The sequence below is a fragment of the Notolabrus celidotus genome, chromosome 23 (genome assembly GCF_009762535.1).
Source record: "Notolabrus celidotus isolate fNotCel1 chromosome 23, fNotCel1.pri, whole genome shotgun sequence".
NCBI classification, from domain to species: Eukaryota; Metazoa; Chordata; class Actinopteri; order Labriformes; family Labridae; genus Notolabrus; species Notolabrus celidotus.
This window is the reverse complement of record NC_048294.1, coordinates 21416468-21442795: the sequence shown is the minus strand read 5'-3', so window position 1 is coordinate 21442795 and position 26328 is coordinate 21416468. Positions and strand designations below refer to the sequence as shown.

Genomic DNA, 26328 nt, shown 5'->3' with positions numbered 1-26328 from the left:
TCATGGGAATAAAAACCTTCTGATCTTCATATTAAAGTAGTGTGTAATATTTACACCCACATGAATGACACATTTTAAACTTCATACACAGATGACTGTGAGCCGATCACATCAGAGAATATGTTACACTGTAAAACCCTTTTGTGTTTAACAGGATGAATTTTACTGAGTAAGGTATCAACTACCATTCTGACTGATTGTGTTTACATTCATTTGAAAGAAGAGTAACTGTATCTTATCAGTGTGTAGAAATACAATAGCAAATTGTACTTTAAGATTATTCATAGTATTTAGTTCTTACATTTGATTTTTATTTATTTAATTTAAATGTTTTTTTAAGAAATATTCCTATACCTTTTTATTTTTCCTATTTATTTCTTTATGGTTTAATTGATTTATATATTTAACTGATTTTCATTTTTTTTCATTCAATTATACTATTCATTTATTGTAGACATGTTTTATTTATTTCTTTACTAATTTAACCATCTATTTGATTTTTATGGACATGTATTTTTGTTTACCATATATCTTTTTTAATTGTGTTTTTCTGTATCATTCTATTTATTGTATTCTTGAAGCTTTTATTTTGAAGCCACGTAAAAGTTTCAAATTATTTATTTATTTATTATAACATGTTTTATTTGTTTTACTTTAATAACTAACTATTAGATTTTTGTAATATTTTTTTAGAGATATATTTTATTTTTTTCATTCAATACATATTCATATTTCAACCTATGTGTTTTTTTTATTTAGTTTTTCTGTATTATTGTATTTGTTGTATTTTAAAGCTTTTATTTTGAAGCCAGGTCAAAGTTTTAGATTTCCCCCCCTACAAACGACGCCTGCAGGATGTGGTTTAGTTCTCGTTTTACTTCAGTTTGGTTTACTGTGGGACCAGTTAAAAGTTAACTGAAGTAAAATAGTCCCTCAGATGTTCTCTTATTTTGTAAAGGACCATTAACGAGTCTAAACTTCCTCTTTGTGGTTTATCGTCACGATGATGGCGATGTGCAGCATGAGTAAACGGATGGTTACTGATCATGTGGTTGAAATGTATGTGGTATCTCAATTAAAAAATATTTAAAACGAGTGATTTTTTAAAATCTTTTCCATTGAAAATAAAACATTTTTGGAATTTTAACACATCAAGTTTCATTTATTCAACATACCAACACTCCTGTAACGGTTAACCTCTGCAAAAATGATTCATATTTTCTCAATAATCACCAAGAGAAAAGTGTTTTTATAGTTGTGTTTTGTAAGAGTGGGGGGTTGTGTGATGCGTTTTTACCTGTGACGAATAGAAACAGGAGAGTTTGGTTCTGATTTTGCAAAATGTTAAAAACATGAAGGAGTCCTGGTGACGCCTTTATGGTCCCATCCTCAAAGACAGGATGACCTCTGACCTTTGGACACGGTGTGACGCCGGGGTCTGTTTCAGTCATGTGTCGAGGATCCCAGAGCTCACAGTGACAGCACGTCATGATTTGTAGAGATTAAACACAAATCTGCAAAACATGATGTGCTGCTAGAGCGAAAGCTGGACACGGGCGCATTAATTCACCTGAATAATATTCAAACCTACAATATACAAAGAATGTGAATTAGTTGAGTAGAGACAACAAAGCAAAATAATTCCTGTATATATTCTGTGGCTGTCTAGACCTGAGTTTGTGTTGGCTTTCACTAAACATTAAACAAGGAATTCAAGACTCAATTCCACTTGAACTCACATGAAATCACTACAAGGTGTATACAGCTGTAATTATGTGTGATTCAAGGTCACATCTTCAGGTCGGGAAGTCAGGAAGTCCAGATAAATGCAGAATAATCACATCCCTGATTTATATCACTACACAGGAAGTCTCTGTAATTTGAAACATTTTGACTTAAGATATAAAATAAGTGACTTACAGAGTCATGATGAAACCATGTAGGGCTGCAGGGATGCTGGAATAAAATCACAATATACAATTATTAATTTAGTTGTAACCCTCAAAGCTTTCTTTAGACTCAAGTGCTGCATTATTTTTCTTTAATTCATTTAATTTATTGACACGATTAAATAATTGATTCTGTTTATAAAATGGGCGAGTGCAGCTACAGCTTGCAGAGCTAGCACCACCAGCCTTCAGTCCTCATGCCTGTGCTGGTTTCTCATTGCTCTGGTGGGGTGTTTATGTGTCAGTTTAACCAGACACAGCCTACATACAACTTTATCTCCATTTACTAGATCAACATACTGACAAACCACGAGGCGATATCTGTCAGCTGTGCTCGTTTACATCCAGGTAGTAGAGCTTTAAACACCCAAATACAACCAATGTACAGAGGCTATTTCATCCCCTCTCTTTAGCTCAGTTTCCTGCTCCATCCACCATCCTGCCCTCTCAATCTTAAAATAAATACACTACCAGTCAAAAGTTTGGAAACACTTTCTCATTCAATGTTTTTTATTTATTTTAATTATTGAAACCACTGTAGATTAATACCAAAGACATCAAAATTATGAAAGAACATATGTGGAATTATTGAATGAACAAAAAGGTGTTAAACAAAGCAGAATATGTTTTATATTTTAGATTCTGTAAAGTAGCCCCCTTTTTCCTTCATGACAGCTTTGCACACTCTTGGTATTCTCTCAGTCTGCTTCATGAAGTGGTCTCCTGGAATGGTTTCTAATGAACATGAGCCTTGTCAAGAGTTCATTTGTAGAATGACTTGCCTTCTTAATGTGTTTGAGACCATCAGTTGTGTTGTTCAGAGGTAGGGTTAGTACACAATGGATAGCCCTATTTGACTACTGTTGTAATCCAGATTATGGCAAAACCAGATTATTTCATAGTTTTGATGTCTTCATTATTAATCTACAATGTTGGAAATAATTAAAATAAATAAAAACCATTGAATGAGAAGGTGTTTCCAAACTTTTGACTGGTAGTGTATATATTCTAATTGATCAGATCACCTTCTCTTTGAGATTTCAGAAAACAAAGTTTAGGAATTATTCAAATAGCAGAAATCATATATCTACTGTTTTTTTTTATTGTGATTTAAATCCTTGGAGTGTTAGAGTTTCTACTTTTGATTTTCTTCAGGAGCAGAAAACAAGGTCTGTTTTAATAGAAAATAAATAAAATATATATTGTTTTATATTCATATTCTTAAAAACTGAAAGATGGATCATGTTGGAATGAGGTCTGTATGGTGAAGGTCTTACCTGCAGACTGCAGAGGTCCACACCTGATGAAGCTCTGTGAAGAAAAGAGAGACCTTAGAGATGGAGGGTTCTTATAAAGCTCTGACTCGGTTTCACTTCTCTCTCTGTACAGTCAGCACAGAAAAACCACAGCACAGTTTCCAACAGTCACAGGATTCAGTGTGATTGACAAGAGACCAATAGCATGATCCATGTGACTGATCAGTAAGTCCAAGAATACGTGACCAGCTGAACCTCAGTCTGAAACCTGCAGAATATTCTCAGGGTTTTATTTTCCCACAAGAGATTCTTCAGACTTAAAGTGACATCTTCAGATTCCTCTTTTTGAATAATTCCTTCATTTACACAGCACCAACATATTCAAATTTAAGAAGCTGAGAGGAGAAAATATTTGATTTTCTTAAATTAACTAAATCAATTTAGGAAGATGACTTTGCCAACTAAAAAATATCTGGGATATTTTTGTAATTGTTCTTCAAAAACAGATTTTTATTATTCATCTTCCAGCTGAGTGTGAGAGTGTTTTATTCTATTTGCACATCTGTGAGTTTTATTTAACATGTTTCATGTTTGAGTTTCATTAAACCTGCTTTGATAATTAAGATTTAAGAATATGTGGCGGCTGATCCTATAGTTGATATTTGATGTCTTCATTAACTCTAAATCATTTGGTCTGTGAAATGTCACTGAGTGTTCGTGTGCACAGACGTGATGTTTCAACATTTCTGATCTTCATAGAAAATATGAAAAAGGAAGTAAGGCAGAGAAACCTCTTGCTCCGGCTCAGATCGATATAAAATAATTAAAAAATGAAGAAAAATAAGTAAAAAAGCTCCACAGGGATCAGGTGTGATGGGAAGATGTGAAGCTAAATTAGAAAAGCCCTTTTCTGTTCTGTTTGTGGATCTTGTTTTTGTTTGTTTGTTTTTTTGTGTTACTGTTAATTTAATTGTCCCCTGTGTTTTATTGTTAAGTTGTTTTTGTGTCATGTGTATATGGTTAAATGTGAATTAAAAAAAATTATACAAAAAAAAGGGAAAAGCCTAAAAAAAACCTAAAGATATAAAAACTTCATGTTTTAAAGAGGAAGAGTGTGAGTGTACACTTTATCAAATGAAAACACATCAATATGTGAATATTTCTGCAGAAGTCAAAAGAGGAATAGTTTGTGGATGAATTATTATTGGAGGATGGGTTTGTTTCAGGTTAGTACAAACATGTTTTTAATCTTCAGTCACTCTTCTGTGTTTTATTTTTTATAAAGCTGACCATAGAATCAACACACACAAATTCTAATTTTCCTGTGGCGACTTTCACCTGTGCAAAAGGCAACAACAAACACTACCTGTCTTTAAAATTGATTTGCAGATGAATAAAATAATAATATAATAATAAAGATAATAAAAATCTGATGTAGTGCAGGGGTTCCCAAACTTTTTGACCCCCAAAATGAAGGTGCAAAATACTTGCGACCCCCACTGTCCCTCAAAGTGGTTTAATGTGGCTTCATTTAGCTGGTCTGTAGAAAATCAGCCTACCTATATGATCAAGTGTCTGTGTTTCCCATACCTTCATGAGTTAACCTGCTGCTACTGATGCTTTTAATAATTAACTGTTCACTAACCCTAAACTTAGGAGTCATCTGGCAAAAAGAAAGGCAGAAAACTCATTACACTTTCTATTTTCAAGGTTTTATTTCAAGTTTTATTTCAAGCTATCATTTCTATCGATATATTTTATGATGGGTAAAATGTACTATTTTTAGATGACTTACAAAAAAAGAAAAAAAGGAAATTAAACTTCGAAACACGTCCACGAATGTCCTCGAAGATTTTCATAAAACTGCTCTGATAAATTCCCCAGACTGACTTTAAAGGAACAGCCGCCTCAGTTAGAAACCACGAGGGTGGATTCATTTATTATTTATATGTTGTTAATTTAACAGAGCATCAAACAGCTGTAAAACATGCTGACCACATGATTCAACATCCTAGGACTAAAATAAATACACATGGGAAACAGAGAAGCTTTAAAATGAGTGTGTGAAACTGTGAATAATCTCTCATGTTTATTTATTTATTTATTTATTTATTTATTATTAATCCGTGAATTGTTTGGTTTGTAAAACACCCGTCAAATAAAGTCTGCTGAAAATCAGGAAATGTTTGATAAAAATATAAGACTTTAAATTCAAGGAGACAGCACAAATCTTAAAGTGTAATCTTTGTGTAGGCTTTAAATAAATAAATGTGCATTATTTCATGGGATTATTAATTTAGTCGTTAAAAACTGTAAATTAAACCTCACGTTTTTATCATTTCTGTAGATTATCGTCAGATTGAGATTCAAGTTGGATTTCTTAACTCTCAGAGTTGCTGAAATGTGGCCCTCAAAGTTTCTCCCTGTGCATGATGATGCCTTCAAATGTCAGTCATGGTATAAAAGAGACACAAGAGGAGCTAACATCGCGATAAAAGGTGCTTTTGAAAAATATTTGTACCCTTAAAAAGCTGGATTAAGAAGAGTTGCACATCACACAGGCATAACAATTCATCATACTGGGATTATTTGACTTATAATGTGATTTCAAGATGACTCAGTGTTGGTGTAAATGATCATGTCTGCATGATTTCATTGATTTTTAGAGATAAAGACACATGAAATTATATATGTGTGACATGTTGTTTTCTCTTGTGTCTGAAGATGAAGAAACAGAGGTTCTAGGGATTTTGAGGGACAGTAGAGTCTTAAATTTGAGGATTAAAACTTCTTTAGATCCTGAGAGCTTTCATGAAAGAGTGAGAGAAGCGTGGAGAGATAAAGCAGATTCCCTTAGCCTGAGTGAAACAGGAGGTCACCACATATTACGAACACACACGAGACACAAACTACTGCCTCAGTAGAGGAGCGTAACCACAGAGAGGAGGAGAAGGAGGGGTTGAGGAAGGAGAGGGGGACCTGAAGGGAGGAGAAAGTGTATAAAAGTAAAGGTAATTTAAACAACAAAGATGGACTTACCCTTCAACTGCTGCAGAAACCAACACACTAAACATAAAGTGAGTGATTTAAATGTGTGTTTGAGGAAGCAGACACACACCACTCCCTCAGATATAAGAAGTAAGCCCCAATTAAAACACAGAAAGTGCTGCAGGGTTGTTTAACTTTAAGACAACTATCACCACACACACACACACTGAGTAGATTTAAATAAAGCAGAACATCGTGGTGACACAGGGAGCAGAGAAGGACCTTTTAGGGGGTCTGCCTGCTCTTGCGTCTTGAGTCTCAGGACCCTGTCACCCTTCCTTCCTTCCCTCCTCTTCCTCTGCAGCTTGGCACTGCGCTCAGACGCTCTCTGTCACCGACACTGAGGCTGACTTCTTCCCTCCCCATCACTTTCTAACATACGAACCTTAACCGCGAGAAGGGAGGAGGGAGGGAGGAGGAGGATGAGGAGGAGGGGTGAGTGAAAATAAAAACCAGCTGTGTTTTTGAGACAGGTGGGGAGAGAGGTGGGTACAGGAGCTGCTGTTCAGGAGTGTAAAGAGTAATTTGTCAGAGGAGGAAGAGGTGGCTTTTATCAACATTGGTCTTTAAGAACAATAAAGAAGAATCCACGGCAGAGGCAGGAGCTTTCTGATCACACTCTCAGGTGGAAGGCTGGCGCTGCGTTCACTATTCGCCGGGATTTTTCACGCAGCAGGGTCACTGCTCTTGCCAAGGCCTTGCTCAGCCTCGCTCTTGACGTCCATGCAAACACACACACGAACACACACACACACACACTGGTCACACACACACTGACAAAAAGGTACAGCTGCCATATCTCTCAAATATTCTCTATCACGTATAAAAGTCTTGCAGCGACCACAGAGGACACCACCAAAACTCAGTTTTGACTCTTCGTCCAAAAATGAGTGTCACCTCGTCCCCAGGCGTCAAACTACGATGAAAATATCACACAATAAAGAGACACACAAAATTTGGCGCACCCTTTTTCTGAAGCTACAATTTCCAGACCATAAATTTGTTCTTCTGTCTTTGGATCAAATTCTTCCTGAAGAAGTCAAAGTGATCCTCATTTTATTCTTTAAATATTTAAATCAGAATATCCTTCTTTGTTGAAAATATATCTAATTTAAAGGACATAAGACTTGAGGATAAAACCTTGATCTGGTGTCATTTTGTGTTTTACATTAAAACTGCTCCATGCCTGGAAGTGTAAACTACATTATTTCACATTTTTCTGATAAAATGTTGATTATTCAAGCAGAAAACAGAGAAAATGTCATTATTTTAAATTATGAATGACTGATTTTGCACTTTTTAGTGTCAAAAAGTGATGTAAAATACAGCTGCAATGATAATTTGATTATTTCATGCTTATCCACGTTTATTGTGTATTATTTGTTATCATTTTAGATCGTTTTTAAGATTGAATAAGTCAGTTTCCCTTAAGGCTGAAGTAAGGCTCCTTTTCTCTACCACTAGTTTGTTAAAGTGAATATTTTCATGCTTGTTTTTCTTCTTGTGTGGCAGTGAAATTAATATTTTTGAGTTTGATAACAAAATAAGTCATTTTACGGACATGTATTTATATTTGTATTATTTTTTCAACATATTCTGACATTTTAAAGATCGAACAACCAAATGAATAATCAAAAAAATCAACAAATGAACTCAATAGAGGGGCAGAAGTCATCTGGATACATCACAACTTAATTTTTTTTTAGATAAAATAATCAATTAAATAAAAAATATGTCATTTATTGAAAATTGGTAGTAGTTTGATGACCAAACTGTGGTGCAGGTTTATTTTTTTAAATAATAAAGTAACTTTTCTTTTGCAATGGTACTTCACATTTTAGGTCTGAGTATTTCAGGTGCTCTGGGACTCTCAAATGTCTATTATTCAGTGCAAACACCTCTTCTTATCACATATTTCTACTAAATATGTAGTAATGAATATATAATTACCGCCACTTCGATAAATAATAAGCTAGTTAACATGAAATCTCATAAAATCTCATGAAACCAGATTGAAATGTGATGAATTTCTAAGGGCGGATCTCACTCTAGGTTGGACGTTTTTCACTATTTCTCAGATTAAGTGAGAGCTTAACTTGAAAAGACATTTCACTTCATGTTTTTGTAAGCAGAATAAGCTATTATGAGGTAATTATGTCTGAATTAATGCACATTGACAGAGAGATACTGTATACTTCATTATAAAAAACACTATTCGACCTATACACTGTATTACATGCAAATTTGAACAGTTTGTGGACACAAAGGTGACTTTATTTTATTAACCATGAGTATACATACATAGAGCAGATATAGTGGTATTTTTTTAACAGTTTAATAACTCTAAAAGTGAAACCATCTGACACACAGAGAGTCTGTTAGGGGGCTGAATGGATACGTGGCTTCATATTTGTGTATTTTAACACTACATTTGCCTTAACACGGTGTATATTTACACTGTAATGATTGTTTTACAGGGTTTTAGAGTTTAAGGTGACACCAAATATCTTTACACGGCTCACTGTGTACATTTTTACTAATATTTAGTTGCTTTAGAAACGTGAAAATACTAAGTAAACACTAAAATGTGAAATATGTACTGTTACAGGACGGTGTTTGACCGTGAAAGATGTGTAATGGTCATTTCATTGCAGCACCTGTAACATCTAACGTTCTGCTGACTGTAATGATGACAAGGCGAAAAACTGCTGAGTCAGAGCTCAACAGCTCGTTTTAACTCAATTAATCTGGTTTTAAAGAGTTTTTAATCCGTTTTTAACCACGAAAAGAAGACACAGTAATGGTAGCTTTGATCACACTCGGGTTTAAGTGTTTTAGTGTTGTTTTATCTGATGTAAAAAGGTCGTTTTTGGCCGTAAGGGGAAGCAGGCGGACTGGGCTGGGGTCTTTGGGGAGGGGGCTGTGACTGCAGCCTGTGGGAGTGTCCGCCTCCTCTTGCTCGCTCAGCTATCTCCTCAAAGGCTTTTGTAGAGAAATATAAAACAATTCAGCCGATGTTACTCAGCCTGCACACTCACACAGACCCGCTGAATGTGGAAAATCTGCCATGTTGAGAGTCTCTGAAGTGAACGCCATTACTGCGCAGGAGCACTTCACTGTACCGTTACTGTACCGAACTCACTGTACAACTGTGTTTCCTGATACGCATTAAAAAACGAAACTAACACAGTAAAGTGCACATTTCACCACAACACATGTGTAATTCATCACCTTAAAAGAAAACAAAAAATATTAAAAAAAAATATTAAATGTGTTTCACTCACCTTTCCGTGCAGAAAAGAGTCCAAAAGAGTCTGTGAGTGCAGATATTCCTGATGTTACAGTCTGTATAAAACTGTTGCGTTCAGGGTGTTTGAAGCTCTCAGACTCTCATTCTGTGTCAGTGCGCCGTTTGAAAGTGGCGCCAACGACTCTCTGCTTCTCTGCTCCACACACTCCGGCACACACACAAAAAATAAATAGAAATTCAAACGAGCACGCAGCAATATTTCACACGCATCAAAATGTGCGTGTGGACCAGAAGGATCAGTCCCCGTCGTTACTTTCCAATATTAACGCTCCTGTGAATTTTAATTAATTTTTATGTGAAATTAAAATCACCGTCAGAGGGGTTTCTGGGCCGCGGTGCAGGACGGGAGATTAAACGAGGCGGTTGTGTTTTGAATTTCTAACCGGCACGAGAGGAAGGGGGGCCGTGTTCCCCGGCAGGGACACTGTGTACGTGTGTGTGTGTGTGTGTGTGTGTGTGTGTGTGTGTGTGTGTGTGTGTGTGTGTGTGTGTGTGTGTGTGCTGTCAAGTCAGACTGTACATGTACTAACATCTGTGTGAATGTTTTAAACCTACAAGTGAAAGTATTTGAAAGTTTGTATCAATAGAGATTCATAACAGTCTGAAAACTGATTTACAGTCTGGACTATTTCCCTCTGTGGGTTCAATGCATGACATATCTTGACTTTCTGTTGTTTATTTGATTCCTTTTAAGGGACTTAATGTATTATTGTTTTGTTATAAGCCTACAGACTCAAAAATGTAACCCAAAAATGATATGAATACTGCTTTATCTCAATTAATATTATTCTTATTATTTTAATGATTGTATTGTATACTATTTTATTGTAATTATTTTATTTCATTCTATTTTTCTGATATTTTTCAGATTTTATTTTATTAACTTGATCGTTCTGATTTTACTTTTTAAGTATTTTATATCACTTTCCTCTCCACTTTTACCTATTACTGTTGCTTTCTCTCTCTCTGTTCTTCTGTGAATCGTTTTAGGCTGCATGCTTGAATGTATGAAAGGTGCTAGATAAATAAAAATTAGTTGAGTTGAGAGTTGAGAATTAAAGGTACAGTGTGTCGTTTTAGCAGCATTTACCAGACCAGACTTAGTAGAAATATATAATAATATTGCATGTTTAAATTAGTGTAAAATCACCTGAGCATAAAAATGATCAAATTATAATCAGCCATTGATATCTACATGTGTGGGTCCCCTTCCACAGAGGCCACAATCTTGCACTGCCATATTCTACAGTAGCACAGAATGGACAAAACAAGTAACATGTACGTTATTTATTAAGTGAGAGGCAGCATTGGAGATGTGAGTGGTTGTTGTGTATTAAATTATTTGTATCAGTAGACCTTTTGATGGTACAAATTTGAGAAATGGAGAATCATGCATCACAGGAGCTTCTTGTCATCAAAGGGTTAGAGTTGGTTGTTTCACCAATAAGAGGGGTGAGCATGGGAACCCCACTTTCAGTCCAAAGTCGGACAGCTAGATATAACTAATTATTCCCATTTTTACACACTCTACCTTTAAATGTGCTTACACAAATCTGAGTATTACTGCACATTAGAGGTGGACAAGGTGCCTGAAATGTGGATTCTTACCCAAGGCCAGCAGGGGGCATCTCTACTGTTGTAAAGGTCTGATTGCATAGAAGTCTATGAGAAAATGGTCTTACTTCTCTGTTGATTTATTCCCCCAGTAAAAGTTTTCCTAATGAGTTCACGATCTCATTCTCTAATTTTGTGATTTGAGAAAGAGGCAACCTCTGGTCTTGGAATATAAAGCCAATGTGGAAGTGTTATAAACTGCAGTTCCTTGAGTGTCCACTTGAGGCTGGCAGCAGAAGTACTGGAACCCACATACACAGCCATTCAAAGAGTCGCTCTTTACAACAGACATAAACATGTTTACAGCCTGTGGTGATTATTTTTATACCTCATTAGTTTTGACGATATTAAGTTTGCATGATAAGGGGCGTGGTTGACTTGACACTGTAGCTGCTAAAGGCCTGCCTCCACCGCTTTGTCCAATGTTAGGTCCACTTTAACCCTCCTGTTATGTTTGTTTCTCTGGAACAGCAATTATGTTCCTGGGTCAATTTGACCTGGGGCATATTCAATTATCCAAAAGCGTCAGAACCCCAAAAAATCCCAATACACAACTTATTTTTAACTCCATTACTAACCATTTAAATCAATATTTGGTCCATTGGTGTTCTTTAATCCTCACAGATCATGGTTCAATGAGGATAACTCACTCGTTTTTCATTAAAATTCATGTTAAAACTTTTTTAAATGTACATGATGTAGATTTTTGTTTATTTTATTTTACATTTTATTTTATTTTATTTTTATGAAGTGATGTTGATAAATTAACACGACACCTCTTCTGTATGCTGCCCAGATTTTTATGCTGCATTTAGCTGGTTTGGAAGGCATATATTGCCTAAAATAGACTTTTAAAAAGGATCAATTTGAGCCACAACATAACAGGAGGGTTAATTTAGGATGAGTCAGCATTTCCAATATTGTTTTAAAAATATATTGATAGTCTACTAAGAACACTTCAGCCTGGTCTCAGTGTTGGTCAGATTAGCATGACTGCAGGTTTTGGAGGTCCAAATTTTTTGGGGGATTTCTAACAGTGCTATAGTTTGTTAAAGTTTGAGAGACTTCTCTCAAATACTGACATAACAAACCACAAAGTATTAAACATTTTACATACTTCATCTCCATGTACAACAGAGGAACATTTACAGTTTTGTATTTTCCAGGAGTAAAAGATGAATTGCAGTGCATGTGATTACTTTTCACCAGCAGGGGGTGCCAGAAGTAGTACAAAACCTTACTGAGCCTCACAGCTCAGCTCAGAGGGAGAGTTAATGATCTTACCTGGAATAAATGAACAGTGTTTATGTTTCGCTGTGTGTGTCAGATTATGTGAAGGACAAAGTGTGACATTCAATCTTCACCACATTTCCTTAACTTGACCATGATTAAGTCAATCATTCAAACATCGTTTTGAACATGATGAGTGGTCTTCTAGTTGAAGGAGAAAGTTTCCAGGAAGATTTCACCACCTCACACTGCATTAAACTCAGACCTTAACAAGTGTAATTGTTTAATTTGTAGTGTGTGGTGTCTTGAAATAAGATTTTTTATCAGGACCTGTCAGGTGAATGTGGCTTATTTTAAGTTTAATGAAATATTGAGACTTTAAATTTAAAAAATACACAATCAAATTTGAGTATTTTATGATACTCTGGTGCTAACTTACACATACATTATTTTTGTTGTAGGGAACAACATTCTGACAGAGGATGAAGGCTGCATCATGCATTAAAAGATTAAGGTTTCAAAAATAAAAATGTTCATTTACAGGAATAAAGTCATAATATTACAAGAATAAATGTGTAAGGAAAAAAGTCTCACATTTATTAGAATTAGGTTGTGTATTTTTAAGAATAAAAATATAGATTGAAAAGATCTAAGTCTCACACTTATAAGAAAAAATGCTGTACATTTACAAGAAAAAACTGAAATAAACGTGTAAATTTACAAGATTAAAGGAATAAATTCCTGAGGATAAATTTGAAACTTACAGCCTATAAAAAGACAGGGTGATATCAGAAGAGCAGCCAGCCACTTGCTCTAGAACGAGGAACGTGGATTAGTTAAACAGTGTTTACAGAAGTGTGCACAGGCTTCTTGTTAGCCTGCCTGACATGGGACTCCACCAGATCCGTGTCTGGTCCGTCTCCGATCCGCTGCAGTCCGGCTCTGTGCTCTTTCGTCCGTCGACACCCCTGGTTGCGTTTTCGGAACGCAGCATGGAGCCGGACCGCCGTAGTCATGTGACCGAGGTTGCAATCACTGAATCAAGGATTCTCCTCCTCTCCTCATCCATGTTGTCTTTCTGGTCCTCTGAAAACCTCTGACCTGTTGACTACAGGCCTGGCTCCACTCATCATGACAGTTTGTTATTGTAGTTCTGTGAAGTACGATCTGGTGATAACAGAGTGTTTTAGTGTTCTAGTGTTTTATTCTGAAAATTAACTGGTTGTTTTAATGTTGTTTTGGTGCCTGACTTCCTGTCCAGCTCCATCTGCTCTGTTGAGATTGATGCGTCATGCTCCGGTATACATAAAACAGAAGTCTTGTGTATCTGATCCGTTGCATTCTGACCTGCTGGATCAGAGACACAACCGGAATGCAACAGAGCAGATCCAGTGGAAGTTAACACATTGACTAGAATAGAAACCTATCAGATCTGGTGCCATGACGGATCGGACACAGACCGGACATGGATCTTGTGGAATTTGGCCGTGATTCTTATGACAGTTCATATGTCTGGCTGCTCTTCTGGTCTTCCCTTTCAAAAATAAAATACCATCAACTAAAGTTGGGACTTTTATGTCATACATTTACATATTTAATCTCAAAGCTTAAGCCCTGATACTCCATCATACAAAATACTCTTCCAACTGATGGTCACTTAAAAAAGAAGAATTCTTGTCCATGTACACAAATCTATACTCTATATTTTTTGACTGTTATATGATCTGAAATAAAACTAGAGTGCATCATCCCTCAGTAACACCAGGGTCTAGATTCAGTCCTCTCGCACTCACATGGCGTTCCTGCAGGGTGCTGGTGTCTCCTCTGATGTCCAGATCAAGGAGTTAGGAGACTTGGTGCGTCAAAGCTCAAAATATGGTAGTTTATGACAAACAATAATTATTCTCTGATGGCTGGATTAAACAAAACACAGACATCACACTCTATCACTATCACTGGTGATTTTCAGTAAACCAGCAGACAGATGAGAAATAAAGGCATACAGAGTGTCTTGTGTTGGTCTTCTTTAATCAATGCTTTGTCTACAGTGCACATTTCATACATTTTATAATATTTTGATTTCCAGAAGAAGAACACATACAGTGCATCCTCCCGTCCTCCTGAGAAAAGTCACTCAACTATAAACCGGACCTTTGCTCTGTTCATGTACGGCCCACTGTTGTGTAAAGCTTTATTCTCCTCATCGTCCATTCCACCGTCCACCCCTCCGTCATCTGCATCCTTTCCTTTTCCCATCATCCTCAGGGGCAGCAGAAGCCCGCCATGCTGGTGGTTGGTAGAGTTCACCGTGTGGCAGCAGTGAGCGCCGCCCTTGTCTTTGGTCAGGAAGTACAGGAGGGCGTTGAGCCATGCGTTGAACGACGCCAAAGGCCTTGTGATCTTATAGCACATGGAGACCATGGTCATGGTGTGACAGGGGACTCGTTTGGTCACCTTCAGCAGGAGGAAGATGGTCCTGGTGACATGGAAAGGGAAGAAACACAGGGCGAAGAGGAGTGTGATAGTGATGATGGTCTTGATGGATTTGCGTCTGCGATTGGCGTACGGAGAGTTGGCGCCGAGGAAAATGGAAACCCCTTCGTCTCTCCCTCGTGTCCTCGACATGCCGTTGCTTCCTCTTCTCCCTCGTCCGTCTATTGCAGGGCTGCTTCTTCTAAGTATCCCTTCGTGTCCCCCTGTTCTCGAAGCTCTGCTGGACGAGGGCTGGATGTGAAGACTCCTAAATATGGTCAGAACAACATGAGAGTAACACCAAGCGATGATCGAAAACGGTATAAAGAAACCCAGCAGATGGAGGATGATCCCGTACGGTACATAATCAGGGAACTCCTTGTCGATGGCATCGTCCCAACAGTTCTGGTACTCCTCAATCACCACGCCGAGGTTCCCGTTGCTGGAATTACCGTTCATCAAAGAAACCTCGTGGCTCAGGCTTACTGTGCTGCTGGCGTTGCCTCCAAACCCAGCCAATCTTGTCACATGACCAGTCTGAGCAAAGCGGAAGATAGGACAGGTCAGAGCAAACACAACGATCCAAACCACGACGCAGGTGCACTTCACAGCCTTCTTCGTCTCCAGTGTGATGACTCTCATTGGGTGGCAGATACCCAGGTACCTGTGCACAGAGATACAGGTGAGGAAGAAGATGGAGCAGTAGAGGTTAAAATAGAAAAGGAACCGAACCAGGCGGCACATGAAGTCCCCAAACACCCAGCGATCTCGCATCACGTAACTCGCCACAAGGAATGGCAGCGACAGTCCGTACATGAAGTCTGTGGAGGCCAGATTGACCATGTAGATAAGGGAGGCGTTCCAGCGTTTGGTGCGGCGAAAGGAGCGGTAGAGGATGATGGAGTTCAGGGAAATGCTGAAGATGAAGGTGAAGGAGTAGCAGATGGGGAGGAAGATGTACTTGTAGGACTCGTCTATGCTGCAGGACGGAGATGGAAGGATGATGGAGGGAGAGGGCGAGAAGGCGTCAAGGAAGTCGGGCAGCAGCGGGACACTGATGTTAGGTGGAAGTCCAACTCTGGATGGCATGGTGAGGGAGTCAGTGGTTCTCAGGTGAGGGAGAAGATGAAGTAGGTTTGTATTTTTGAGATTATGTGGAGCTTGTCCTCTGTCATCCTTGAAGTCTGGAGCCTTTAATGGTAAACGTGTACGACTGGGCAGCAGGTTCTCAGAGGATCCAGGTGTGGGTGTTCACCTAAAGATAAGAGACAAATTAGACGTCCACATGAGTACGCCTGTTTACATATTCCATTTCTACAAAGTCTGCTCTAAGAATGCTGCTAAATATTACGGACTTCACCTTTAACTACTACACACTGTACCTTTAAATATCACACACTGTACCTTTAAATACTACACACTGCACCTTTAAATACTACACATTGTACCTTAAAATACTACACACTGCACCTGCAAATACTACAAACTGTACCTTTAAATACTACACATTGCACTTTTAAGTGCCACACAGTGTACCTTTAAATACTACATACTGCACCTTTAAATACTACACACTGCACCTTTACATATTATGCACTGTACCTTTAAATACTACACATTGCACTTTTAAGTGCCACACACTGTACCTTTAAATACTACACCCTGCACTTTTGAATACTACACACTGCACCTTTACATATTATACACTACACCTTTAAATATTACACACTGTACTTTGAAAAACTACACACTGTACCTTTCAATACAACACATCTCACTTTAAATACTATACACTGTACCTTAACATATTACACACTGTACCTTTAAATAATACACACTGCATCTTCAAAGTTAACACACATTACCTTTATATATTACACACTGTACCTTTAAGTAGTACACACTGTACCTTTAGATACCACACACTGTTGCTTCAAGTTCTACGCACTGTACATTTAAATACTACAAACTGTCGATTTAAATACTACACACTGTACCTTTAAATTCAACACACATTACCTTTAAATACTACACACTGTACTTTTAAATACTATATACTGCATCTTTAAACAGTCATGGTTTGGTTATGTAAAACAGGTAGCATTCTCATGAGTCGAACACAGAGCTTGCCAAATAGTGGGATTTGGAATCACTGATGTACTCTTTATAAATGTCTCTGTTTTTGTTGTTCTTTTTTCTCATATTTTGGGAACTGAATGGAAACAGGGATTGCTTCCCATCAGCCCCCTCCCCCTGACTGTTGACCAGGCCTTTGCACAATCTGTTTGACCTCCTGCTGCACGCTGCTGATTCTTCGTGCTTGTTTGCCTTCCTGTGTACAAGGGTATGCTGCTGATTCAGTTCTTCTTCTCACCCCATTAACTCTGCAATAAGTAACCACACTTCCCCCGCTGTCTCTGTGCCTGTACATCCGTCATCCTCCAATCCCACAACCTCAATTTATGATACATATATTTGGGCGTCAGCATTATTGGGTCCATAATTCCAGAAAACACAGGATTCATTCAGGTGAAAACGCCTCAGCTCCCAGCTGAAAGCTTCATTATCAGCATGTAAGCATCAGCACACAGACAGACGCCACTGTGTGTGTTTGTGTAAGCGTGAAGAGCGCTTATATCCACAGGTAATACACCACTTAACTACAGGGTTCAAAGAAGGTCTCCGTCCTTTAACCTGAACATGATCTCAGTCACTCATCAGTACGCTGACGATTAATGATTATATCTAAGAGAAAGAAATCACAAACCAGTTACGACACTTTTGACCAGCTTCCTGCAAACCATTCAGGTAATTATTAGCTCCTGGTAGTTGTAATAACCCTGTAAAGGCTGTAAGTAGGCGTTTTCATGTCTGGAGGTATTAAAAATACACTGGGGTACATTAACATGACTTTCTGAAAAATGAATGTGCAATGACTCAACGTTTTGGAATGGATCATGTAATTCAAAGAAGTTTCAAGAGTCAGCTTTAATACTCTGTGTTGCCGAAAAATGAATGAAAAGCAACGGATGTCCTGCCTATGAACCACGAGGACATTAATCATTAACAAACTACAACAGGATGCTGCCGATATTTCTGAACCTTAGCTCTATTTTTGAGCAAATGGGGCCCCAATGATTGACTGGTACAGAAAGTTCTGAAATGTGACAGCTATTAGAGCGGTAGATTCTTCAACCTGCAACAGATAAACAGGTTTTAACGTCTGCAGCATAATCCTCGATGCATTAGTCGAAGTGTCTGACAACATTGCAGAAGGATCCCGACAGAGATAGAAAAGAAACAGCTGTTACATCACTCTCTACACACATCAGACTACACTGAGTTTAACCTCACAAATACAGGAGCTGCTGGTCTACTGCCTCCATACATTAGTTTGTTTGAGTTACACACATTAACATCAACTAAAAAATGAATAAGAAACATCTTTATAGGACATATTATAAGAAATCTACAAGATAGTAAGTCGTTTGGGAAGCGGTTGCGTCGGCTACCCTGGTCTCCCTCGGCCATCTTTGTAGCAGTAACACGCTACAGAAAGTTATGAACACAGAAAGCAATAATTTATTAACTGTAGGTGAGTGTAGCTGCACCACAGAGATTGTTTTTGGCTATGGTCTACTACAGGGGTTCCCAAAGTAAGGGTCGGGACCCCCTGGGGGATCGTGAGACACAAATGGGATGTCGTGAGATGTTACAATGTTACAACAATGTTACAATGTCATTTAGCAGACGCTTTGATCCAAAGCGACGTACATACGAGAACAAGAACAACACAAGCAAAGATCTAGACAAGAGGAAACAAAATCAGTAAGAGTAACAAAGTGCGTCAATTCAAATTGGGTGCCGATACTGATAATGAAGCAACCAAACAATTTAAGACTTTCCATTATCATCATCAACAATTAACATCACCACAATAATGACCAAAGTACCAAGTGCTGGGTCACTCCAGAGCTGAACACAGATTCCCAGAGTAGAGCAGGACAGTGCGAGTCAACTGTAGCTGGACGACATGATCTGCCACTGGGGACAACAGTGGAGAACAGTCTAGCTAAGTGCATAGTGCTTCCTAAAGAGCTGGGTCTTTAGCTGTCTTTTGAAAGTAGAGAGGGACTCTGCAGATCAAATGGAGTTGGCAAATTCATTCCAGCTTTTAGGGACAACAGAAGAGAAGAGTTGAGCTAGTGATTTTGAGGCCTTGTGTGCTGGAAGCACTAGGTGCTTTTCAGAAGCTGAGCTCAGCGGGCGAGAAGGGCAGTAGACCTTCTTCCAGAATGTTTTTTTATAATGTCATCTAAAAGTAGTACATTTTACCCATTATAGCAAAAATATATTGACAAAAATAGTTGCTAACCTTGAAATAAAACCTAGAAAATAGAAAATGTAATGAATTTTCTGCCTTTCTTTTTGCCAGAGGACTCCTAAGTTAGTGTTAGTGAACAGTTAATTACCAAAAGCATCAGTAGCAGCAGGTTAATTCATAACAGCACAGGACACACAGCCACATGCTCATATAGGTAGGCTAATTCTCTGCAGACCAGCTAAATGAAGCCACATTAAATCCCTTTTGAGGGATAGTCGGGGTTGCAAGTCTTTGGCACCTATATTTTGGGGGTTGTGGGCTGAAAAGTTTGGGAACCCCTGATCTAGCGAGTAAAGCTTTGAGGTTCCCTTGGGCATACTACCAGGATAAATAACACTTTCATTAAGAAAACAAGGCTTCCTTTAACGTCTCGTAAAAGATCTTATTCATATCAACACAACAGGGGGCGCACCCCTCATATCTGCCCAGTAGAGGGCGCTTCTGTAACGACCAGTCTCTGAGTTGAACTTGTGAAAATACATTCAACACAGAGCGGCAACTTCTGATCTTGAGAAATAAAGCTGACGTAGAAGTGGATAAAACTGCAGTTCCTTGAGTGTCCACTTGAGGCAGGCTGCAGAAACACTGGGCTCCACATGAGACGTGGTTCAGTCAGTCTTTGGGTTCAATCCCAATATCTCACACTCCCTTATATGGGCAGAGGGTTTCTCTGCTGTCCACGCTGACCAGAGTGAAATTGGGGAAGAGTCAGGGGGGAGGCATCTGTGTGTATGTCAATGACAACTGGTGCAGGAACTACACCGTGATGTAAACTGCCTGCAGCGCAGATGTCGAGCTGCTGTGCCTCTGTCTTTAGAGCCCCACCTTCCAAGGGAGCTCTCTAAACATCATAATGCAGTTTACGTGCCTCCAAGGAGGAAGGCACCAGAGCTGCGAGAACAATAGCAGACACTGTTCAACAACATCTGAAAACTCGTGAGGATAATGTCCTGGATAAATATTAAGTAAATATCAAAACGCATACAAGGCAAGATCTAAGCCCCCTCTATCAAACTCAGACCACAGCACTCTTCACTTGATTCCCACCAACAAAACAGCTTTTAAGATAAATAAACCAGAGTCAAAAACAGTCACTGTTTGGAACCAGGACAGGTTAGAAACTCTAAAAGGAGCTTTCCTCTGTACAGACTGAGAACATTTTTCATGAATTACAAAAATTAATAAGGCCACTGACACAATCACGGACTCCATTAAATTTTGTGTTGACTGTGTGGTCACCAAAAAGGAGATTATTGTGTATCCAAATAATAAGCCTTACATCACCAGGGAGATAAAAGACTGTATTAACAGGTATAAAATAGCTTTTAGAAACCATGACAAAGCTGACTTAAAAGTGGTTCAAAGGGAACTCAACAGATTGCTGAAGGAAGCAAGGAGGAAACACAGGGACAATATTGAACAAAACCTTAAAACAATGAACTCCAAAAAACTGTGGGACTCCATGAAAGCTGCAACCAACATGTCCAAAAGCAGGAAGCCAAACCATCCATCTATCCATCCATTTTCTTCCGCTTATCCGGGGTTGGGTCGCGGGGGTAGCAGTCCAAGCAAATTGACCCAGACATCCCTCTCCCCGGCGACACTTTCCAGCTCCTCCTGGGGAATCCCGAGGCGTTCCCAGACCAGGCGGGAGATATAATCCCTCCACTGCGTTCTGGGTCTACCCCGGGGCCTTCTCCCAGTTGGACGTGCCTGGAACACCTCTAAGGCGTCCGGGAGGCATCCTTATCAGATGCCCGAACCACCTCAGCTGACTCCTTTCGACGCGGAGGAGCAGCGGCTCTACTCCGAGCTCCCTCCGGATGTCCGAGCTCCTGACCCTATCTCTAAGGCCGAGCCCAGACACCCTTCGCAGGAAACTCATTTCAGCCGCTTGTATCCGCGATCTTATCCTTTCGGTCATGACCCACAGCTCATGACCATAGGTGAGGGTTGGAACGTAGACCGACTGGTAAATCGAAAGCTTTACCTTCCGGCTCAGCTCCCTCTTCACCACAATGGTCCGATACAACGTCCGCATCACTGCTGACGCCGCACTAATCCGCCTGTGGATCTCACGCTCCATTTTACCCCCACTCGCGAACAAGACCCCGAGATACTTAAAGCCCATTGCCACTGATAATGAGTTTGAAAAGACAAACAAGCTGAATGACTTTTTTTCTCAGATTTGACACACAGGACTTCTCCAGAGAAAGTAACAAACTGTTGCACACTATTTCACCTACTGATTCTGTGTTGGTAGTTGACCCTCTGAAAATCCAGTCTTCAGGAGCATATGTAAGACTAAATCCGCAGGCCCGGATGGCATTTCTGCAGTGCTTCTTAAGACCTGTGCAGAGGAACTTACTCCAGCTTGGTGCCCTGTTTTTCAGCTGACTGTGGATACACACACTGTACCTGACCTTTGGAAAAAATCCACAATCATACCTGTACCTAAAAAAAATATGTCCTTCTGAGAATAATGATTAGAGAGCGGTGGCTTTGACTTCAATTGTAATGAAATGTTTTGAGGAAGTATATTGTGTCAATACTTAAATCTGAGGTCAATTGTCTACTTGATCCATTTCAGTTCGCGTACCGACAAAGACGAGGCACTGATGATGCAATTAATAGCATCACTCATTTAACTTTAAAGCACATTGAGGACCCTAAAGCCTATGCTTTGATGACTGTAAATCCTTTGGTCATTAAATAGTTTTATTCTTTTTTAAAAACAGATCCCAAAATGTCAAAATAAACACCACCCTCTCTGACACCAAATCTATAAGTACAGGAGCACCTCGAGGCCGTGGGAGTTCCCTGCTCTCTTTACACTCTACCCTAATGAATGTAGCAGCAGCCTCCCTGGTAATCAGATTTTTACATTTTCAGATGATACGGCCATCCTCAGTCTGCTGTACCAGGACTCAGGTCTCTCATCCTACTTTACTGAGGTACAGACCTTTGTTCAGTGGTGCAATGATAACCACCTTTTAATCAATGTGAAGAAGACACAGGAGATGGTGTTTGACCCTCGCTCTGTGGGTGATCACTCTCCAGTCCATATTCACGAGATAAATGTCTGTCAGGTCGGCTCCTACAAATATTTAGGTGTCCACATAGATATCAAGTTCAGCTGGGAGACCCACATTGATAACCTGTGTTCCCACGTACAGCAAAGATTTGTATGTGGGCTCAGGGTGTTTGGTGTAAATCAACAGGCTATGTTCTTGTTTTATCGGGCTGTACTGGAGAGTATCATCAGGTACGGGATGACAGCATGGTACGGTAACCTCTCAGTTCAGCTCAAAACCAAGCTCTCTCACCTGGTGAAGCCGGCCATGAAGGTCATTGGAAAGATTGGCAACCCTTCCCTACAGGCCATTTATGAGCAGTCTGTTCTTGGGCGGACTCAGAGAATACTTTCAGATCCATTGCACATCCTTTACTCTAAGTATGAACTTCTACCGTCTGGAAGAAGGTACAGAGTCCCCAAATGTAAACTGAATCCTTTTAAAAATTCCTTTGTGCCGATCTCTATCAGAACTTTAAATAGTGAATAGCCTGTTACGGTTGGGACAGTGTTATAGTGCTCTCTCTTTAAGAGTATGATGTGTTGTATGACTGTGTATTATTCATTGTATCTTTTCTTTTTTATTTATGTGTTTTTGTGTCATTCTGGTTATTCTTTGAAAGAGCAGGTTACATGTGCAGCACTGATGTCAAAGACAAATTTCAATACGGGGACAGTAAAGGACATTGTATCGTATTGTATCATATCGTATCGTATCGTATCGTATCATATCGTATCGTATCGTATCGTATCGTATCGTATGTTACAGCCTGGTTCAAATTCCTCTTTAGCTCTGTTAGCTCATTTCACTATCGGCACACACTGTACGGAGGGTGAATTTTGTTTTAACCTGTAGTTTTGAAAATATCAAAATTGCGAGTTTTGCCCACCTCAACTCCACCTCTATGCCTCTTGATAGGTCGTCTGAAGGCTTGAGTCAGCATTTCCAATATGGCGACTGCTGATGAAGGCTTCAAACCTCTGCTTCAGAAACCAATAGTTGATGACGCTGAGACTACGTCCTTGTTTGGAGGATTTGCTGCCATCACAGCCTGTTTCACTACCTCAGATATTTCACTTTTCTTGTAAATTGTAGTCATCTTGACCCAAAGCTATGTGTAGATTTTGGTCCATGTTTTGAAAAAGGTGAATTAAACTCTTTGACAAACCATTAACCCCTTTTACGGCGAATGTTAATACATATGTTTATTCCACTCTTTGGATCTGAGGACTTCCACTATTTTTTTTTACTTATGTGTGGTGGGTGACCTTTTTTTTCCAACCACCCCATGACTGTTTCTGAATTTAAATCAGCACATACTTAGACTAAAAGACTGCAGCTCAAGCTAAGTTAAAATGTCTGATTATTAAAGCTCTAGTGAAGAGTTTTACTATAAAATGGATTGAAATCAACATTTTTTATGACAAAAACACAAGACACCTTTTACGACAAGACTGACCACATAATGGGACCTTTCATTAGAAAACAGCAATTACACATGAACACAACAAAATCAACGAAGGTAAGGGGTAATGCCTTGTCCACATGGGGCGCCACAGTATAACTGATGTTTATGTTGGAACTATTTCACCTATCATGAAATGTAAACTCTGTGCTAATGTAGAAATGATGTTCAAATTAGGGTATGTTGGGGCGCTGGTGGCCTAGAAGTTTAAGCACCCCACATATAGAGGCTATTATCCTGGTCGCAGCGGTTGCTGGTTCGACTTCCGGCCAGTCGACCATTTCCTGCATGTCTTCCCCCACTCTCTACTCCCCACATTTCCTATCTCTCTTCAACTGTCCTATCAATAAAGGCAAAAAAGTCCAAAAATATAACTTTAAAAAATAAAATTTGGCTACATTTGAATTAACACAGAGCTGACACAACCCTGTGCACTTCATACTTTGTTCATAGGTTGCGCCAACGTTCACTAAACTGAAAGATCCTCACAGCTGCTTTAAAATCAGTATTTCATGTTAGATTTTGATCCTTTTGGAGAAACATTTAATCACCAAAACCTTAATTTCACGTCTCTAATGTCAACTTTAACTTTCTAATGCACATGACAAAATCAACAAAGGTAAGGGGTACTGCTTTGCCCACAGGGGGCGCCACAATCAACACAAACTGAATGTTCCTCACAGGAGCTTTAAATCCCAGATAAATGAATGAAAGTTAAAGGATGTTTTAGTCCGTTTCGTGACACCAAATGAACCACCTGTTGAAGATAAAAGCTTCCCTCACATCACCTCTGAACATTTAAAGACAGTCTGTCAGCTCGCCCTTGACTTCCATCTATTTTTCATTTAATAAAGCAGACTGACCGAGAGAAAGTGCAGAGTTCATATTAAATATTAAAACGTTTTAAAAGTTTGTGGGACCCGAGCAAGTCACAAAAGTCTGAGTGTAGATTTTTTTTAACTTACAGAAATAAATGGAAGTAAACAGTAAAAATAAAAAGTAAACAAACTGTCATTATGTAAAGTATGCATGGATTTATAGAGCTGAAACTATAAAAAAAATACATGCAGACACATCAGTGCATTAGTGACATTTTGTTCATATTTATTTCTTTATATTCAGTTCATGAGAACAAAGGCAGAAAGAAGAGTTTTAAATCCACTCAGCCATCAGCCAAAGTAAAGTTTATGATCTGTTATTTGAAAGTTTTACAGCCTGTTTTAAAATTAGAAGCGCTGTTTCTGGATGCATTAGAGCAGAGTGTTTTCAAAAAGGGGAAAAACTCATAAATTCCTGCAGCACTGTGATCACAGGTCAGACAAAGAACTCACCTGAGCGTCCATATGGCTCCTGCTCATCTGTCGGCCATCAGAATAATCATAGAAACATCCAGAAGGCTCCGGCTGCAGCTTCAGAACACCTCAGCCGGTTCGTAAAGATCAACCTGAGCTGGAACCAGAGCTCCCAGTGTGGACGGTCCTGACCTTCGCAGCCGGACGTCTTCAGCTTTCTTCTTCTTTCTCTGCAGCACAGAGAACAGGCTGAACGGTTTCTACGGAGACCAGCCCCTCCCCCTGTCCCTCAGCATGTCATCCCCCCATCACCACCTCACCTGTGTGTCTGTGTGTGTGTGTGTGTGTCTGCCTCTTTGACTCACCTATTGAACTGAATACACAGACGGTGTATGGATCTGAAAAAGTGAAGCACATGTATGTTCTGTTTTCAGCCCCCGTGGACATCTGTTTTCACAACACTCAAGACTAAAGTGCACAGGGTTCAGTGTGTGTGTGTGTGTGTGTGTGTGTGTGTGTGTGTACGTGTGTGTGTGTGTGTGTGTGTGTGTGTGTGTGTTTGTGTGTGTGTGTGTGTGTGTGTGTGTGTGTGTGTGTGTGTGTGTGTGTGTGTGTGTGTGTGTGTGTGTGAGTGAGCGCCCCTGTTGTGGTACCGTCAGTCAGTTTGACAGCAGGATCTTGTGATAATACAGGTCTGATTTTTATGAACCCTTGTGGGAAGGTGTAGCTTGGATTGAAGAAGAGGGTGACATGTACTGGCTGAAATATTTACTCCTCTCTGATAAATAATCCAGGTTTCAGTTAAAACTGTGCTTGTTTTAAAAAGAAAAATGGGTTAGATGACCTCGATCCAGGTACAGACTTTTAAAGATCACCTGAGGCCGGCTGCACACGTCATGAGGACACTTGACAGCCTGATAGCTTCAGGTCCTCATCCTTCCTGTGGATCAGCAGCCTTAAATGTGCCGTGTGGTGTTTGGGTGACAGGAAAAAAATCTGGTACTTCACTGCACCGTCTTGAACATTTGTCAGCACGGAAGAGCCTGAGTATAAGATCATGTGTGTTTAAAGAGAGAAAATAAACGTCTTTATTAAGATCAATATTTGTAAACTATGTGTGCAAGTGTTTCACGGAAGTAAGAGACGTATTCAGTGACGTAATGACGTGACTCATGCTCGTGGAAAGATCTTAACAGCAGAAATCAGCATGTTTACAGCCTGGTACAAAAACCGA

General features: G+C 39.2%; 1 protein-coding gene and 1 long non-coding RNA gene across 4 annotated transcripts; both read right to left on the bottom strand.

The window, feature by feature from the left end:
• Positions 1 to 1918: 1918 nt before the first annotated feature.
• Positions 1919 to 9829, bottom strand: LOC117807653. Its single transcript, XR_004630022.1, has 3 exons — positions 9538 to 9829; positions 3227 to 3260; positions 1919 to 1956 (listed from the first exon to the last, which is right to left on the bottom strand). It is a non-coding gene; the product is annotated as an uncharacterized LOC117807653 (long non-coding RNA).
• Positions 9830 to 14432: 4603 nt separating this feature from the next.
• Positions 14433 to 25303, bottom strand: si:dkey-6n21.13 (P2Y purinoceptor 2). 3 transcript variants are annotated; one of them, XM_034676817.1, is made up of 3 exons: positions 25134 to 25303; positions 15238 to 16134; positions 14433 to 15147 (listed from the first exon to the last, which is right to left on the bottom strand). In XM_034676817.1, exons 2-3 carry the CDS (start codon positions 15966 to 15968, stop codon positions 14538 to 14540), a joined length of 1341 nt encoding a protein of 446 aa, XP_034532708.1. In that variant the 5' UTR covers positions 15969 to 16134; positions 25134 to 25303; the 3' UTR covers positions 14433 to 14537. The 3 variants fall into 3 exon arrangements, with proteins under 3 accessions (XP_034532708.1, XP_034532709.1, XP_034532707.1); XM_034676818.1 differs by having other exon boundaries at positions 14433 to 15543; positions 15694 to 16134; XM_034676816.1 differs by having other exon boundaries at positions 14433 to 16134.
• Positions 25304 to 26328: the final 1025 nt, after the last annotated feature.

Coding starts and splice junctions, on each gene's coding strand:
- si:dkey-6n21.13 (XM_034676816.1), bottom strand. CDS start 15,968: ATGCCATCCAGAGTTGGACTTCCACCTAACATCAGTGTCCCGCTGCTG.